The sequence below is a fragment of the Paroedura picta genome, chromosome 3 (genome assembly GCF_049243985.1).
Source record: "Paroedura picta isolate Pp20150507F chromosome 3, Ppicta_v3.0, whole genome shotgun sequence".
Lineage (NCBI taxonomy): Eukaryota > Metazoa > Chordata > Lepidosauria > Squamata > Gekkonidae > Paroedura > Paroedura picta.
This window is the reverse complement of record NC_135371.1, coordinates 158,322,048-158,340,648: the sequence shown is the minus strand read 5'-3', so window position 1 is coordinate 158,340,648 and position 18,601 is coordinate 158,322,048. Positions and strand designations below refer to the sequence as shown.

At 47.7% G+C, this 18,601-nt stretch overlaps 1 protein-coding gene across 2 annotated transcripts in view; it reads right to left on the bottom strand.

Annotated features, from left to right (window-relative positions):
- Positions 1-14,384, bottom strand: part of CTDSP2 (CTD small phosphatase 2) — a 61,423-nt gene extending 47,039 nt beyond the window's left edge. For both annotated transcript variants that reach the window (XM_077328946.1, XM_077328948.1), the window contains exon 1: positions 13,714-14,384. In XM_077328946.1, coding sequence (XP_077185061.1) covers positions 13,714-13,777 — 64 coding nt within the window. In that variant the 5' untranslated portion in view covers positions 13,778-14,384. The remainder of the gene's footprint in view (positions 1-13,713) is intronic.
- Between the last annotated feature and the right edge of the window lie 4,217 nt (positions 14,385-18,601).

The window sequence follows — 18,601 nt, the reverse complement described above, 5'->3', positions numbered from 1 at the left end:
TAGTCTGTATTTGATTCGGATACCAAGCTGTGCTGATCTGAAACAACAGAGCAGACTTTGAGTCCAGTGGCACTTCTAAGACCAACATAGTTTACTTCCCGGAATAAGCTTTCATGTGCATGTGCATGTGCATGTGCATGCACGCTTCTTCAGATACGGGGGATGGCGATGTCTGTTTGAATGCATCTGAAGAACAGTGCCTGCACACAAAAGCTTAAACCCAGAAAGAAAGAGAAAAAAAACCTTTGCTGGTCTTAAAGTTGCCACCATGCTTGTCCTTTGTCCTGCTTGTTGTTGAGGCTTTGCTAGTTCTCAGCACTCTGGCCATGTTCACCATGGACTGAGCCTTTAGCTAGAAAGGTTATGCTGGGGGCACTCTTGTGAATGGAAAGGCGAGGACAGCTAAAGTAGCAAGTAGCCCATACAACGGTGGCAGTTTGCAATTCTACATTTCTCCTCCCGCCCTAGTCTGCCTGTCATCCAAGGCTCTGAAACCAACAGGCATGAAAAGAAGAGACTACAGACTTCGGCAATAATTGCGGAGACCTGTTTTGCTGCTGCAAATTCATGAAAAACAGGTTCTCGCTATTTCAATCAAGGGAAGCAAAAGGAAAAGGGATCTTCATAAACAGACTGGGGGAAGGGCTGTGAAAAGCCCATCAGATTACCATACAAATTAATCTGCATGGGTAGGGGGGGAACAATTCCGAGTCTGGGCTTTAGTGTCAAATGTGTAGGCGTGAGCCCTGTTCAACAACTTTCAAATGAGCTTTGGATTTTTTGCTCTTTGGCTTCGGCATCACATTTTTAGGTTTTCAGGGTATTTTCCTGCCTGTTTCTGTAAAATGTTGACCATTAAATACATTCAGGAATATTTTTGAAAATAATGATGAATCAATTGATTAATTGCTCTGTCAATGCCCATGAGTGCAGATACACAACAACACCTTCATACACAGACACTGTAGAACTCAGAATGCTAGCCTCAAATTTATTAGATTTTTATCCTGCCCTTCCTCCATATTCCTTAGGTTCCATAGGTTGGCATATTCCATAGGTTGGCATATTCCTTTGAAATTGTCCTAATCCAAGACTTTAGCCCTGACAACACTTCACTTCTGTTTTTATTGTCAGTATTGTTTTCTGTTGCCCCAGAGGATCGGACTATAATCAATGGGCTGAAATTAATTCAAAACCATATTCAGCTTAACATCCGGAAGAAGTTCCAGACAGAGCGGTTCCTCAGTAGAACTGGCTTCCTCAGGAGGTTGTGGGTTATCCTTCTTTGGAAGTTTTTAAGCAGAGTCTAGATAGTCATCTGACAGAAATACTGATTTTATGAACTTAGGCAGGTTGTGAGTGGGTGGGCAGGAAGGGATGTGCCAGTGTTTGTCTCTTGTGGCCCTTCTTTGCATACACAGGGAATTGCTGATCGCCACTGTGGGATGGCAGGTGAATTTCCTCCAGGCCAATCTTCTGGAGATTTTTGGTGGAGGGATCACTTGGGCATGTAATTGGGGTCACTGTGGGTGGGCAGGTAGTTGTGAGTCCTCGAGGTCCCTTCCTGAAATATTTGCTGGTAATGTTCACGTTCACATCTGTGTGTTGTTATGTCAAAGATGGCTTCTCCAAAGGAAGGAAGAGGAAGAGTGGCACTGGGCAAATGTCAGCAGGGATAACAACAACAAAAGGTATTTGGAGAGACAAGGGCGGGAGACCTGCCCATTTCTGAAATTCCTGGAAGGAACCCCCACAGCAGCCCCAAGTCTCTGCCAAAGGGACAGCACGGTGCCGCATCTTGAAAACTACAGAGCCTTTTGTACAGAAGAAAGACAAAACAGCTTCACTCTACTTGAGTATTTCTGCATAGAGAAGAGGAGAGAGCATCTGGACTGCAACAGGTGGGGGGGATTAGGTGAGAAAGCCCGTTCTGTTGGCAGGAACCCTTCCGCCCTTGGAAACCTTCTGGTGGCTTCCAAATTGTCCTATATTTGAGCCTTCGCTAGCAAGGCAGGTCGATCTCTCTGAGGATTCGAAGACATTTGGGGGGGAGCGGGGACATGTGAAAAGCGGGGACAGTATATATCAAAATTCTGGGCGGGGCAACAGAGTTCCACTCACCCACCCTGCGGTGTCTGCCAACAGCTCTCCTGATGCCTACCAAGTGTTTTTAGGAAACAGATGTAGCCAAATAGGCCTTTGCCCAGCAAGGCTTCTGATTGGCTCTGTATATTTTTTAAAATGTTGCTCTGGCAGCTGCTGCCACCTCAGCACAAGGATCTTCACTGTGTTCTTGAAGGAAAGCCAGGGGATTTATTGTGAGGCTGACTCCACCATTCTGCTCTAATCTAATCCTTAGGTCCCTTAAGAGATTTGGAAAGAGACCCTAACTCTTTGATGCTGCTAATATGCCTAAAAGTCCAGCATCGGAAATGAAACTTTTCAGCTTTGCTTGGTTTCAATTGAAGACCGGACCGTAACCTGTTCTGCCACTCCTAAAACACAAACTATCCAAGTGTGCTTAAACCTATGTAGTGTACCTTTCCATCGTTTCCAGTAAACAACTACCTGCCCTCTTGATCTATCTGAGATATTCCAGGCCACCAGGTGCAGTTTTCAACCCCTTGTTGGAAGAGTTTGAATAAGAAGAGAACGAAGTACCAGGCTGCTTAAAGAATAAAAAAAAAATTATTCAGAAGAGAAACTACTAGGTAGAAAGGGGAGAGAAGAGACCCAACTACCTAGTTAGCTGTTGTATGTAGTACGTCTTCAAGCAGGGAAGAAGTGTGCTTGAAAAAGCAAAAAGTCCGTTGAGCCTTTGGAGGAAATAATTTGAAAATCATCTGGAAGTTCCTACCCTATCTCCTCCAATGCCCCCCTGCAGGACACCCTTTATATTCTGCTCAGTTATGCAGACTACAGATCTTGCCTATTCCAATGCTTCTTCACAAGATCTAGTGTGAACAGTCCTTGAAGTTAGTCTTTCCCTATAAAGTCTTCTGGGACTCTTCTTCAAAAACCCAACGGCATCCTACTGCTCTCTTAGGTGGAAGCAGGTCTGTGGATGCCCAATTTCGGAGCTCCAATTTCCTATTCTGCAGTCTTTCTCCACCCTTTTGGCTGGTTGTTAGGAATCTTCTCTAAGTCTTCCCATGTGGAAGGTTTTGCCACAGACTGTTTCAGGTAAACAAGAGCACTTTCTCAATGGTACTTCCTTGTTCACTCTTTGTTGATCTTCTGGCCTCAGCTTCTGCATCCTTTTCTGGTTCTTGGGCTTCGGCAGGTGCTTCATCTGCAAAGTCCACAGTGCTCTGTTGCATGGCTTCTGGCTGCTTATCTTTCATAGGTGTGGATGCTTTGAGATTTGCCTTTTCTGTGATTGTAGGTTTTGGTTTTTCATCCATGTAGACTGTGATGCAATTTTTTACAGTTTCATTTCTTGGATTAAGGATCCTGTATCCTTTACATCCTAAGACATATCTTACAAAAATGCCTTCCTGAATTCTCAAGTCCATTTTGTTTCATTTCTCTTTGAAGGTGTAGGTTTTTTACCCAAACACCCTCAAATGCTTCATATTGGATTTGTCCATATGGCATTTTTCATGCACCTTTGATGGGTAACTAGCTGTGCACGTAGGCAGCAGTGTTAATCATCTCTCCCCAATATCTTTTGGGTAGCTGGGCTTCTAATTCTCATTAGGGTTGCACTGTAAATCTCATCCTAGAATCTGGATGCCCTACTCTGTAGACCTCACCCTTCTTGTCTATTGACCTTCCTGGCCCTGAGTGAAGCTAGCCATGTCACTCCAAAACCTAATAGAAAAACTATTACATGACTATTACCATCACCCAAGGCATTCAGCTATTTCATTACATTGGGAGGGAGGCTCCCCAAAGAGGTAAAAAAATGTATAAACAGTCAGCATCAAATACCTCCATTGAGTAAAAGCACTAGAGAAATATTCTAAAGGACAATTTTATACAAGCAGACACCTCTTGCCCACCAATATTAAACCTGAGACTTAATAAATTTTAGATACATATTAAGCACCAAACAATCTAATATTGACATGCATAATTGGAGTATTTTCTCAGACCTGCATTCAGTAGGAGCTTAAACTTTGAACACCTTCTCCTCCCCCCTCTAGTCTTAATGGTTTATATAGAAAACTAGACTTTCCACAGATCAATTAACCTTTTGATCTCAAGGAGACCTCTTCCCTAGGGTGTGCTTCTTAGGTGGGGAATTTGCACACACTCAAACCATAATGTTGCATTGCATAACAAAATGCCATTCCTCTCCCCCCCCACACACACACTAGTAGCAAGGGAGAAAGTCAGCTGTAATCTTCCTTTGCAATTAACTCTCATGGACACCTACTGGATAATACCCGTGATGTCACTGCTGAGCCAAAATACAATTTCCCACAACTTCTTCCAGCGCTGTTTTTGTTAGTTTAAATTTTAAAAAAATGCTTTTGATCATGTTTCTTTTGTTGAAAGTGAGGAATGATTCTGTATGTTCCTAGTAGTGTTCATGGGTCTCTTTAAAGAAAGCAAAAGGCTACCTCTTAGAGGGATTCCCCATTAACATCTTAAGTCATTCCATATTTACCTGACAGCATGGCTCCCATCTTCCACGGCTCGCCACGGCACTGATAAGACTGTTCTGACCGAGCAGTGATATCAGCGCTCTCTCAGCCTCACCCACCTCACAGGGTGTCTGTTGTGGGGAGAGGAATGGGAAGGCGACTGTAAGCCGCTTTGAGCCTCCTTCGGGTAGGGAAAAGTGGCATATAAGAACCAACTCTTCTTCTCCTTCTTCTCCTTCCTTTAGAACAGGGGTAGTCAACCTGTGGTCCTCCAGATGTTCATGGACTACAATTCCCATGTCCCCCTGTAAGCAAACACTGGCGGGGCCCATGGGAATTGTAGTCCATGAACATCTGGAGGACCACAGGTTGACTACCCCTGCTTTAGAAGGTTAAGAAAAGCCAACCTTCCATTTGCAGAAAAACCCTCCCTCCTTATGTTTATATTGTTAAAAACACTGGTGGTCCAGAAGCTAGTATTTTGTGAACATAACATTTTGCATACAACAGCAGCAACATCAACAAATCCCACACCTCCTGCTCATTTGGAAAGTCCACATAACCCTACATTTCTCAAATGGAGATATGGAGCAGCAGGTGAATATTAACATGCCAGCCTTACATATTTTTACCATGTCAGTGGTACATGGGGAAGGGGAGAATGGTGGCCTTAACCCTTTAAAGACTACACAGCAGTCATGGATCCACATTCAGAAGAATAACCAAAACTATGCATGACGGGGGGAGGGTGCTTCTTCCTTACAAAGAAAGGTGGTCGGAACTGAGCCAACAATGCATGTGCAAACACTGCTTCACATGAAGCATAACTCCATGCAACGCTGTTGTCCTTGCTTGTTTAAGAGGCCTGCTTCAAGATATGCAGCTGTCTCTTTAAAGGTATACGGGCATGTTTTGAACAAACAGAGGAGGGGGAAGAATCATTCCAAACATTCCTGTAAGAATTAAAGTAGTAAAGTCTGAATTCAGCCGTAGGGTGGCCTGCAACCTGGACAACATACATTCCATCTCTCTGTTTGAGGCCCACTGAATTCAGCCCACAAGAACAAGAGAGAGCTGAGAATATTCAGAAAAATCTCAGACCCCAAACACAGGCTGCTCTACCACAGGTCCAATCAGCAGACATTTTCCCTGGGAAAATGCTGCTACCTTTGAAGAATGTCTGTATGTGTTTGTGGGGGGGGGGTCCTGAATATTGGAAGATCTATGCCAGCTCTTTGATTTGCTCCCCTGCCTTTCTCTGCCAAGCCTACTCCTCCTCTTACTAAAAACAGCTGCTTTGGAGAAGAGCCTCCAAATCCACACACCCCACCAACAACAGCTTCTAAATGACCAGCGTCACTGAACAATGCAAGCAGAAACTTCTGCCTCCAACGTTAAGTGGCAGGATGAATTCTCATGTGTGGACGTGGCTCTCTTTGCATTCCGATGTTCCTCGAAATGGTAAATCTTTGCTGCGTGTTTCTTAAATAAAAGGATCGGAAGCTCCAGTTCCACAATCTCCCTAGAAAACTGCGGAACTCCAGTACCAAGGATCCTATTACGTCTACTCAAATGAAATGGTGCGATGCAAACAGCAGCAAAAAGCCACTCCTCAACTCAAGGCAGATCTCTGCTTCAGTGCCCAGCTTGCCCACTCTACCACAGGCCTTGGCTTTACACAGATTAAAGATATAATCTCGAATGAAATGGGTACAGAAATCAGGGAGTAAAACCTGTGAAGGGAACCCTTGGGTAGGCGGACTAGGCAGTTCCCTAAACAGTGATCCTTAAAGGTGTTGGTGCTAACATTTCAAGCTCTCTGCTCTTTTGCTGGCAGTATTGTGGCATCTACTCCGAAGACCCATAGACTTCAACTGGACTTACTCTCGAGAAACAGCACGTTGGTGGCAGCCTGAACATGCTGTGCTATGCTGAAGAGACCCCATTCCGGTAACCTGCTGCTCCCGCTAAGCCTCTGAGCACACAGAAATCTGTCTTTTTTAATTCTACCTTGAAAACAAAGCATGCATCGCACACCCTAATTTGGAAATAAATTCCACCGGATTTTACTCCCTCGTCAAGTCCGTTTAGGGCTGCTGCCTTCACAATACTAAACAGAAAAGGAAATGTTGCACAGCTTCAAATTATTTCAGCTCATGCTGCTGCTTGTTGTTGCTGTTTTTTGAGTGCCCCTTCCAGATTTATGGCAACCCCTCCAAGACAAGACATATTCAGAGGGGGTCTGCCATTGCCTGCCTCTGCATAGCAACCCTTGTTTTCCCTGGTGGGCTCCCATCCAAAAACTAACACTGCTTAGCTTCCAAGATCTGAAGAGATCGGCCTAGCCTGAACCATTTAAGTCTGAGCCTTTTATTGGAGATCCAATGAGGTCAGGGGTTCCCAAAGTGGATGGTATGCACCCCTGGGGGTGCTGGAAGGATCCGGGGTGTGTGTGTGTGTGCATATCTACTTTAGCCAAGGTTTCTTAAATGACAAGGGATTCTGGGATTATCTTGAGCCACATAAACAATCAGAATCAAGTTTATTTTACAGCTACAGTTTAGTGAATGTGCTCACTCTATTCATCTTCTCCTCCCCCATCCACACAAAAGAAACGAAACATCTGGTGACTCCTTAAAGACTGATTTACTAAGGCATCATCTTTTGTCACAATACAGCTGTCAGTCTTTAGAGAACCATCAAACTCCTTGCTGGTTTTGCTTCTACAGCTTAATGAGGCTACTGCTCCAGGTGTACTTCAACGTGTCTGGGATTCCATGGTCTTAAGCAGGGGTAGTCAAACTCCAGATGTAAATGTACTACAATTCCCATGAGCCCATGCCAGCGAACGCAGGGGTAGTCAAACTGCGGCCCTCCATGGACATCTAGAGGGCCGCAGTTTGACTACCCCTGATCTTAAGCTTGTACATTATTGAATCGGCCTAGGTCTTTCTTGGCGGTAGAGGCTAAAAGCTGCCTTCCAGGAACGTGTCTTGTCTATAGCATTACTTATTCATTTTAGTTCTGATTCTCTTCAGCCTCTTCCCAAAACTCAAGGGAGTTGCCCACTTTGAGAGACAATAAAAATGGTGTAGACCACAAAGAATTTTTTAAACAAACAACAACCCACTCCGTTTGATCCCTTTTATTTTAATCCAGTTCACCCAGGGATGCTTCCACATGATCGTTTTGCTCTGCATTGGCTCCCAAAATGGACCAGTCTTTTTTTGGGGGGGGGAGGGGGGACTGTAGCCCTCTCCTGTACTTTCCCTCTAATGCTGTAGCCGTCTCCTGTACTTTCGAGCTCTTCTCATTTTGCAGTGGCCATTCTGAAATGATTATGGTCAAAGTGGGTTTTCCTACTGTGTGGATGGGAAAGTGCAGAATATTTTTCACTTATTCTGGCACCATTTTACTGCCATGTCCCCTCGTGGACACCATCCCAGCCACTTTGGATCCCCATTGGGGAGAAAGATGGAACAGAAATTAAATTACTAACTAGTTGGCTATATTTATCCTACCAGAGGACTTTTTTTTTGTTTTTATTTTTAACAAATGGCACTGCTATTTCTCTGGGCCAGCCTTTCTTAACTTTTTTACCATTGAGAAACCCCTGAAACAGTCTTCAGGCTTTGGGAAATCCTAGAAGTGGCATAATTGTGCAGAATATGATTGGGAAGCATAGCTGTATACACACCCACCTGGGGCCCTTCCCCTTCCCACTCCCTCCCGGCCCATCATTGGCCATTTTGGGAGGGGAGGGGAGTCGACATGACCATATATGGTCATATCACCTAATGACTGTTTAACAATTTAAAAAATATATATTTGACTCCCACCCTTTCAGGAAATAATTCCAGGGTTGTCAGGAAACCTCATGGTTTCGTGAAACCCTGGTTGAGAATGCCTACTCTAGCAGAATATTATATAGAGCAACTCTCTTTTTTTGGGGGGGATGGGGCCAAAAATGCTCTGATGGCATGGGAGAGAAGGAATGACTAAGGAAAGTCAGGTGGAAAATCCCACGTGGAAACTCCATTGTCACTACAAATCCTCCAACACCTTTGTACTCACAGTACCTATGAATGTACAACGGAGAATTGGTGTGGTAGAAGAATGCTCCAAGGAAGGCACTGCAGCCTTTCCAGAAGGCGTCCTGGACTTTGCCAGGACTGTAAAGGAAGGGAGGTTCCACAACTCTGGACAACACCCACGAACAATCCTCCTCCTTTGTTTTCTTGAACTTCCCTTTTAACATACTTGTTAATAACAGCCCTTCCTCTACCGTTTCCCCCTTGAGGACAAACATCACCAACTCTTATCTCATTCATCCTCAGACTTTCTTCACAAAGCAATGTGCATCACTCCCTCCCCCCTCCATTTTTTATACTCCCAACATTTTTATACTCCCTAACCACTACACCACAGAGGCTCTCTTCTAGCCGTTCCATCACCCATCAGCTTAACATCCTTGCACATCTCCTTGGAATCCTTTTCAATACAGAACAGGCCATCGACAGGTTAAATATTGCTGACGGACCTCCTATTACCACTGAAAAACGTGGACAACCGTTCCGTGAAGGCCAAGAATGCCACCATGCAGGGGGGTAGATCTGAGCCCAGCTTGCCACTTAGCCTTCAAGCAATTAGGGGCCGACCTGACAGTCTGCGGCCGTCCAGATGTCCATGGACTACAATTCCCAGGAGCCCCTGCCAGCAAAAGCTGGCAGGGGCTCCTGGGAATTGTAGTCCATGGACATCTGGAAGGCCGCAGTTTGACTACCCCTGTACCAGACCTTTTCCTACAGGCTGCCCACCATAAACGAAAGCCAGCCGCAACAGCAAAACAGACACCCTAGGAAGCAACTCATTTAAATACAGTCAAATAGGGAACACATTATAATTTTCTTTAACCCTGACAATACCTTTGGGATGAATAAGCTATCTACCAAACTGTCCTTCTTTGGGGAGGCAGGGTGCAACGATGCTAGAACCTTTTCCCCTTAAGACATTCATCTGTAGCGTAAGAAACAGTATCCCCAAAGTATAACCACTTTCCACTTAGAATTTACTTTCTGTAAAAATAAAAACAGTGTATTCAAGGCACCTGGGTAGAAAATAAACCCCTTTGCATTTTTTGCCACAGGGGTGTTGTTTAGCACCATGGGGTTCTAAAATATCCCATTGGAGTATTTTTCCCTCTCTCATGAAGAAAACAGTGGTTCAGGAAGCCCTTTTTTTAAGTACTCTGAAGGGACCACAGCCTGACAACCACAAACAAACAGACAAATGTTGACATTTTTAACCCCCTAGCTACATGGGGGAATTCAGTTTGGGATGAAAGTAGACCCCAAACCCAAGAGGCACAATTCTTTTCCAGAGGACGGTTTGAGGGCGAATTGCAACATTTAACTAGTCGGTTTTTGCAAACAGCTTAAGGAGCCGACCTGTTGACAATTCCACTCTCCCGCTTCTTGAGCTGTTGTGGACTAATCCAATGTAACACTTGAACGTTCTCAGCCGTAGCATTTCTTGACATAGTAAATGCCCAGCCCAAACTTAGGCTCTGTTGTATCTTTGACAAAGCATGGATCTAGAAAGGAAAACACTGCGGGTGGGGTGGGAAGAGAAGCCCCCGGTCCCTGTAATACTGGTGAGGAGCCCAAAAATCCACACAAGGGGTTACAAAGAAACCACTCAAAATCCCCTTTTCTGTTGGCTGATCAAGCTGGGGAAAGTTACTCACATTTTTCTCTGCCTCGCCACCCACAGAGACTGAACACACAGGGAGACAAATGTCGAGGAACACCAGCGCCCCTCGAGGAGCTTGCAACAGCCTTCCTTCAAATGCCTTGACCAGATGAGGAACAGCAAACCCAGCATGCGAATGACTCTTCATTGTGCTTATTAGTTCTACCCGGTAACCTTAAGAGCAGACTGGAAGTTGGCGACAGGCATGCATCTGGGAGGCCCAGGTTCAAATCTCTGCTCAGTCATGGAAGCAGCTTGGGTCAGTCCCACACATATACTCTCAGCCAAACCTACCTCATAGGGTTATTGTGAGGGTGCAAAGGAAGGGGGGGGGTGCTGTCCCTTAAACATTTGGAAGGGAGGCGGGAAACATTTGGAAGAGAGGCGGGATAAAAATTAAACCAATCACAACACGGTTTGGCCTCTTGTTGTTTTTTTTTTCTCTGCAAGAGGAATCCATATCAGAGTCAGTACTCTTCTGGATAAATGCCATGAAAAAAAAAACCCGCCATTTTCTGAAAAGGAAACACAGTAATATGGTGCCTGGAAAAGCTGCCAGAGCCAACAAAAAAACACACACACCCCAAACCCTTTTAGAATACACTAAGAGACAAAAAAAACTGACAAAAAGGGGAAAGGAACGGACACATAAAACAAGAACCACAAAGACAGACACCTAACAATTTTTAAAGTTAAGAGGCCCAAACGCTACACGAAGCAGACAATCTGCAACAACAGGTTACTTCTGCCTCCCCTGCGGGCAGATCCAGCACACGCCTTGTCCTCATGGGACATACTCGGGAGGAAACGCACCTAGGATTGTCACAAGCCTCCAACTACTTTCACTTCTCTGAACAGGTGGTGCATGGAATCACTCACTCAAGAGGAATGTTAATCTCTCAAGTGGCAAAGAAAAGAGCATTAAAACCCAAGAGAGCATAACAAGGCTTTGGAACTGTAAGGGGAGCCCCTCAATTCAGAGGGCCAGGACGCACTTATGGAGGCAATATCTTGCGTCGATTAAATTATCCTCTCTTAAAAACCCTCTGTTGATTTTTGCTCTTTGACAACTTCTTGAAACCCCTGACATTGATAGAGGTGATTGGGTTTCGCAATCGCTTTTCGGAAAAATGTGTATGTGTGCACACGCACGCACGCATGCATTAGTCCGATTTCCAAGACCAGAGGGGCCGGCTGGCAGGTTTGGTCTGGCAGCAGCTGTTTATGTGAGAGACTTAATTTTAAAAATCCCATTAAGAAAAAGAGAGAGGTTCTCCATTAACTTGCAAGCAGATCCATTCCAATTTTCAAAGAAAATGTCCAGCCCAGTCCTTGGGACAAATCGGTCTCAGCACACCTCATTCTTCAAAGAATCCAGCTGCAATGCCATTTTAACAGACCCACTTGGAAATAAAACAGGAGAGCAACCGCCCGGTACAGACCAGCAGAATTTATTCCAGCATAAACACTGGTGAGTCAGAGCTCCCTTCATCAGATACAATGCAACTGACACAGGAAAGAAACTGCTCCTCCTGCTTAGCTTCACTACAAGAGAGTAATGCAACTCGTTCTTTTGGGATTACTGGAAAGTAAATGCCACCCACTCCTGACATGGGTGGCCGAGGCTCAGGCAATCTAGGAGGCTAAACAGAGTTAGTATTTGGATGGGAGACCAGAAAGGCGTACCAGGGTCCTTATGCAGATGTTGGGCAACGGCAAGCTACCTCTGCCCAGCTCTTGCTTTGAAAATACTACAAGGTCCCTATAAGTCTGTTGGGATTTGAGGGCACACACACACACAAATGCCATAGAAGTCAATGGGATATGCTTAGAATCCGGCTGCCTAGCATCAATAGGGGGCTCAGCAATCTGCAAGGCGACTGGGGTCTACAGACCCCTTTCCCCAAACACCCAAAGGGGAGGGGAGCCGCCAGCCAATGGCGAGGAGGAAAAGGCTGGTTAGCAAACATCAGCTGAATCAACATGGGCATGAATATAGGACAGGGTGGGGGAGGGAAGGCGCTGGGCACCAATTCTCATTCCGCACATGCTGTCCACTGCCCGGAGCCTCGCAGGGAGGTGCCGTTTGTAAATAAATCAGTAATATAATAATAATAATAATGCACTTTAGAGGCAGATTTTCCTGTTCCGCACAGGACAGCTGCAAAAGCACATCCAAAGTGCATTATCCAACGCGAACTGTGGAGTGATAACAAGCAGCAGTGATTCCTGTTTGGAGGAAGCTTTTATTTATTATTATTTTCTTTAAGAGCAACAAGCCCCAGGAAGGTTGAAGGGACTCGGCAAGGCGTGGGCCATCCCTGAAGGGCAAACATCAAGCTGAACGGATTGCCCTAATAAGTCACTCTTTGCAAAATAATAAAATAAAAATAAAATAGACCCATTTCCTTGACGTTCCGCACCGTCCGCCAGATGCGCGCCCATTAGGCGATCCGGAGCGTCGACAGGGGGGGGAGAGAAGAAGGCGCTTTAGATAAAAGGGCCACTTTCACCTTCGACACCTGAGAATCCGCTCTTTATTCTTTCTTATTATTATATGTTGTTATATTTTAAAGCGTCCCTTTCAGATGCAGAGCGGAGGGCGGGGGTCCCGGTCTCCCGCCGACATTTCAGATTTCGGAAAAGCGAGAGGGCGGGAGGGGAAAACCTCGGCACACTCAGACGTGCTGGCCAGCAAAACGTGTGCGAGTGTGTGTTGCGCGGTGCGTTACGCACGCGCAAAAACACACACACACACACACCCCACGCAAAAAGCGAAAGGGACAACCGGAGAGGTCGCGTGAAAAACAACCGCGGGCGGGCGGGCGGGCTCCTGGCTGACCACGGCAGGGACATGTTTACCAAAATCGCCCCCAAATCCCAGCCTCGCGAGGCGGAGAGGGGGGGGGAGAAACGCGAGGGGCGAGCGAGAGCGACAAAAACAAGCCCACCCCAGGAGGGAGGCGGAGGGAGGCGCCCGAGGAACCGGGCTTCAACTCCCCGCTCCCCGTCGGGGTCCTGTTTATTGGAGATCTACCGGGGTGACCGAATGTGGAGCCCCGACCTCGCTGCCTGCCGCCCCCCCTCCCCTCCTCTCCCCCGCGGTCCCTAAGCGGCATGACAAGCGGGCCAAGCGAGCCGTCTCCGGGCGAGGCTGATAGCGCTGGAGGCAGCGGCAGGTTTCCAGGGATCGGGGCCCCCGCTCGAGGTCTTCGATCCCCCAGAGGCGGGAGAGCCACGCGAGGAACGACTCCCACGCGGACACCCCCCCCCCCCGCCAGCCACCCTGGCCCTTCGGCCGCCCCCGCTGCCGGCCAAGGCGCAGCACCCCGAGCAAACTTTCCCAACTTCCCCCGCCGCAGCCCCTTACCTTGCTTCGAAAGCACCAGGGCTTCGTCCCTCTGCACTTGGGTGATGATAGACCGGCTTTCCATCTAACAATCCCACAGACCCTGGGGATCCTTTGGCTGCGGGCAGGAGGAGGAGGAGGAGGCGGAGGGGGGGAGAGGAGGGAAATGTCCAGGGAGGAGGAGGAGGAGGAGAGGAGGAGGAACGGGGTGGGGGAGGAGAAGCGGCGCCGTGGGGGGAAGCGGGGGTGGGTGGGTGGGGAGGGAGGGTGCCGCCCGCGCCTCCCGGCGATCGCAGAGCCCCGGCGTGAGCGGCGGCCAAAGGCAGCAACGCGGATGCTCCTCAGATCGGGTCCAACATGGAGAATCCAGGGCTGGAGCAAAAGGGGGGGGGAGAACCATACACTCACTCACTCACTCGCGCCCACACATACACACGCACGGAGAGGGAGAGGAAATGGGACACAGGCGGTTTCCAGTCTCCCCGCTTCCTCCTCCTCCTCCTTCCTCCGGATAAACAACCGGCCGCGGCTCCCTCCGCTGCACCTGGCGACGGCCTGACAGCTCCCGGCGTCCGGAGACCGCGGCCGCTCCCGCGCGCCCTGGAGGAGCCCCGGGGAGGGAGGGAGGGAGGCGGGGGCGCCCCGGGAAGTGTTGCAACGTTCGAAAGCTTTTGTTATTTTGTTGCCAGCCGTCCAGGGGCGCGCGGCGCGGAGAGCGGCCTTGAAACCGCTCCGGCCTCCCCATTGGCCCGGCGCGAGGGGAGTGGGCGGGGCCAGGAACTCTACTATGCGGTGTTTACCTAACAAACATTCCAGCCGCCGGAGGGGAGGGGAGAGGAGCGGCGGCCACGCCTCTTCGGAGGGGGCGGGCCTAATGGGAGGCAGTGGCCGCTTGGCTCCCGCCGGAGAGGAGAGCTCCGAGCTCGCCCGCTGGCGCTCGGGGCTCCGTGGGGAAAAGCAGGCAGGGCGAGATGGAGCTCGGAGGAGCGGAGGCGCGTTTGAAATCGGTCGCCAGCCGGAAGGATGAGCGGATTCCGCACGACCCTTCCCCCCCTCCCCCCAAAAAGGGCTACCGCTTTCCTCCAAACGATCCACGCTAGGGTGGTGACATCCCGCTTGACCCTTCCACGTCGCCGTGAATAGCAACTGATTTCGTTGGGAAATCCGCCCTCTGCCTCCCCCTCCTCCTGCTCCTTGTGGATTTCAATACGTTTTAATGCATCGTCTCCACGTTGACACCCACGCGTCCATTGCCCTTATTTCTTTGACCTACCCAGAGCCTCCCGGTCCAGTTTTTATTTATTTATTTATTTATATTTATATACCGCCCTCCCCCAAAGGCTCAGGGCGGTTTACAGGAAACAGATACAGATAACATGGGGTAACACATGTGACAACAGCAATAAGGAGAACAACAATAATCCCAACATGATAACAGCAATAATAAGATGATAGAACTGCAAAGGAGCCTCAACTCTTACTGGGACCCAGTGGGTTAGGCAGATTAGTGTCAGTCGTAGTAGTAAGGGGGGGGGTTGGGGGCCAATTGGAAGCGATGCTTTGGGTTGACCTCAACCAAATGCCTCGTGGAGGAGCTCCTGCCTTAAACAGAATCTTAAACACAATGCTCCTGCCTTAAACAGAGTCTTAAACACAATGCTCCTGCCTTAAACAGAGTCTGGCCCCATGGTCTCTCAAGGTCAGCCTTCATTGGCAGCGACAACTCTCCTGAGTCTCAGAAGGGGACTCGAAATCACTGACTTCACATCCCCTCTTACTGGATCTTTTCCAGGTGGAGACAGTGGGGATTGAACTTGGGGCCTTCCTAAGGCAGAACAGATGGTTAACCACCAGGCAAAAGCCCTCCCTCCTTTAGCCTAGCTCTTGATGGCATGGTCTGGATCGAAGGTCCAGCCGGTGCTGCCTGGAGCTACCAGAATCCGTCCGCAAGGCCTAGCTTCGATAGCTCGACTTACAACAGCAGTGGACATCTGGTGCCTGAGGCAGCTGCCTCACTATGGCTGCCCCACCTTCTCCTGCGGATGCCTTGCATACCAGAGATGCGTGAGAACCAGCATGGCTTCCTGGGAAAGGTGCCTATAAGGTCCCCCGAGACCCTTGTTTAGGCGTCTACTGCACTGCCCTGGAAGCTCCTTGGGTGACCTTGCACCTCTCACACTCTCTGTCAGACTGATTTACTCCCGAGGATTGTGGTGAGGATAAAATTGAAGGCGAGAAGGATGCAGGATCCCCCGAGATCTTTGGAGGAAGGAGGGGATTAAAAGTGTCCCAAACGTGTTACTGAACAGCCTATTCAAGACCTGGGAAATCTGCCAGGACTATGGTTAAGGCTAGGGCGTAGAATATCAGATATCCCCCCCCCTCCAGAAAAAGAAAAGAAAAGGAAAGAAGATCGAGGAAACTTACACCAGGCTGTTCATCACTGCTGGTGGGTTACTAGCATGAGGAATCCCTTTATGGTACACAGAGAGGCAGCCTCAGTGGCTGTGAGGGTTGTGCTGCCAGGGATATTATTTTAATGGGAGTTATTACAATATATGTGTTTATGTGGGGGGGTTTCTGTAACCCACCACGAGTTGGCTTGCTAGGAGTTGTTGTTAGGTGTGAAGTCGTGTCCGACCCCTCGTGACCCCATGGACAATGATCCTCCAGGCCTTCCTGTCCTCTACCATTCCCTGGAGTCCATTTAAGCTTGCACCAACTGCTTCAGTGACTCCATCCAGCCACCTCATTCTCTGTCGCCCCCTTCTTCTTTTGCCCTCGATCACTCCCAGCATTAGGCTCTTCTCCAGGGAGTCCTTCCTTCTCATGAGGTGGCCAAAGTATTTGAGTTTCATTGAATAGAATACTACTACTACTACTACTACTACTACTACTACTAATAATAATAATAATATGCTTCCCCCAACAGAAACGAATCGGGTCTAACAGCATGCAGGAGACTGCATTTGGAAATGAAGCAAATTCCTCTTCTAGCAACTATTGGTGCCTTTTCAATGGTCCCCATACATAATGTAGCAAGTCCTTTCAATGGGTATTTGATTTTTATGTTTTTTACTCCAATCCTGTGTTCAAATGAAGGCAAAGAAACAAATTGATTTACGGCCTTTCAGACCAAAGTCCAGTCCTGTGGTGCTTCTGTCTACCATGTTCTTTCGTTAACATTGCCTTTGCATGAGTCCAGTGGCACCTTTAAGACCAACAAAGTTTTATTCAAGACAAAAGATGAAGAAGTCTGCTCATGCACAAAACTAATATTTTGAATTAAAGGTTCTTGTTCTTAAAGGTGCCCCTGGACTCAAATTTAGGTCCATTCCGCAAGAGTTAAAAGTAGCAGAAGTCTTACAAACGGTAAACGCTACAAATTTGACGTTCCGCATGACGTCGCACACAATCTGCAACACTCCTGCAACACTAGCGCTAAAATCGCTTTGTTGTAGCGATTTCCAGGGAATCCAGAAACGTGGATTCACCCTCAGAAAATCACTACACTCCTGCCAACAACGTGCAACACTTGCAAAAAAGACCTGTGTGTTCTCAATGTTGCGGTTGCAACAAAGTCCCTCCCCCTGACTCTCTCCTCCAAACTTCCGGCGAAGCGATCGCCATTTTTTCCCCCTCAGAGCAAGCGGGGAAAGCAACAAACCAGCGAGGCTTGATTCACCCAGCGAGGCTTCTCCGGCTACAGTCCCTCCACAGAAGTGCTTTAAGGCTCCCCTAAGTCCCCAAGCACAATACAGCCCCATTTGCCAGTTTCCTTTAATTTCGGCCGAAAATCGCGCCCGTGCGGGGGGAGATTTTTTTTTCACTCATGGGAGCGTGGTAATGATGACTCACCAGCTCACGCACCAGCTAGATGGGTCTCTACGTTAGGAAGAATCAAGGCATATTTGTTGAAATGTTTGTGTGTGCGTTTTTTTTAAACCTGTGCTTAAAGGGAAAGGGGCTTTTCGGGAGCATGATAACAACCGCCCATTGGCTGTTTGTTTGATTGACGGCCAGGGGCGGGAACAAGCACAGAAAAAAATTGCTTCCTTTCTAGCGATTCCTGCGAGACCGGAAACCTGTGGGGAACAAATGAAACGCTACTGGATTCCACTACAAATGAAGGTATGCGGAACGCCGAGATTCCACTATTTAAAATACCATTATTGCTTTGTGAAAGCAATTGGCAACATTGGTCCTTGTGCGGAATGGGCCTTAGTTCTGCTGCTTCAGACCAACATGGCTACCCACTTGAATCTCTCACTTCTGTATATATACAACATTGAATGTTCTCATGGCTCTTCTGTTTTCTCCTCTGGAAGTGTTTTGGCAGGGTGGGAGGGACGATACCACAGAAATGTTGAGGGAGATGGGAGGTAAAAGACTATGTCTGAGGAGTGCCTGACTTTTCACCTGGAAGAACCCCCCCCCCCCCCGCCATGCCTCTTGGCACCCTCCAAGGAGAAGAAATACAACAAAGTTCTGTGAAATGCACATTGGAATCCAGCACGTAAGAATCTCCCTACTTCTCTCATATCCGTATCCATTATCACATTTAAAAAAGCATACAGCAGTACACATGGCTCAAATATTATCGGCTTAATAAACATGGCTCAGAAATTAAAATTCTTATCCCCGGCCAAATCTCCATATTCATGTGTGCATCGAGACATCCCACAAAACCAAATTCCATTGGACAAGTCGAGTGGAACTAAATGGTGAAAGGTCCTTCTGCAAGGTCTTCATTTTGCTTCCTCCCTTACAGGCCTTTCCGTGGCAATCAAAAACCTACTTATTCCAAATAGCCACTGAGAAGAAAAGTGTTAATTTTGCTGAACTGTCTGTAGTTAATCTTTTTTATCAAACTGTATTAAGTGGTTCATCAGCTCTAGGAAGAGGGTCA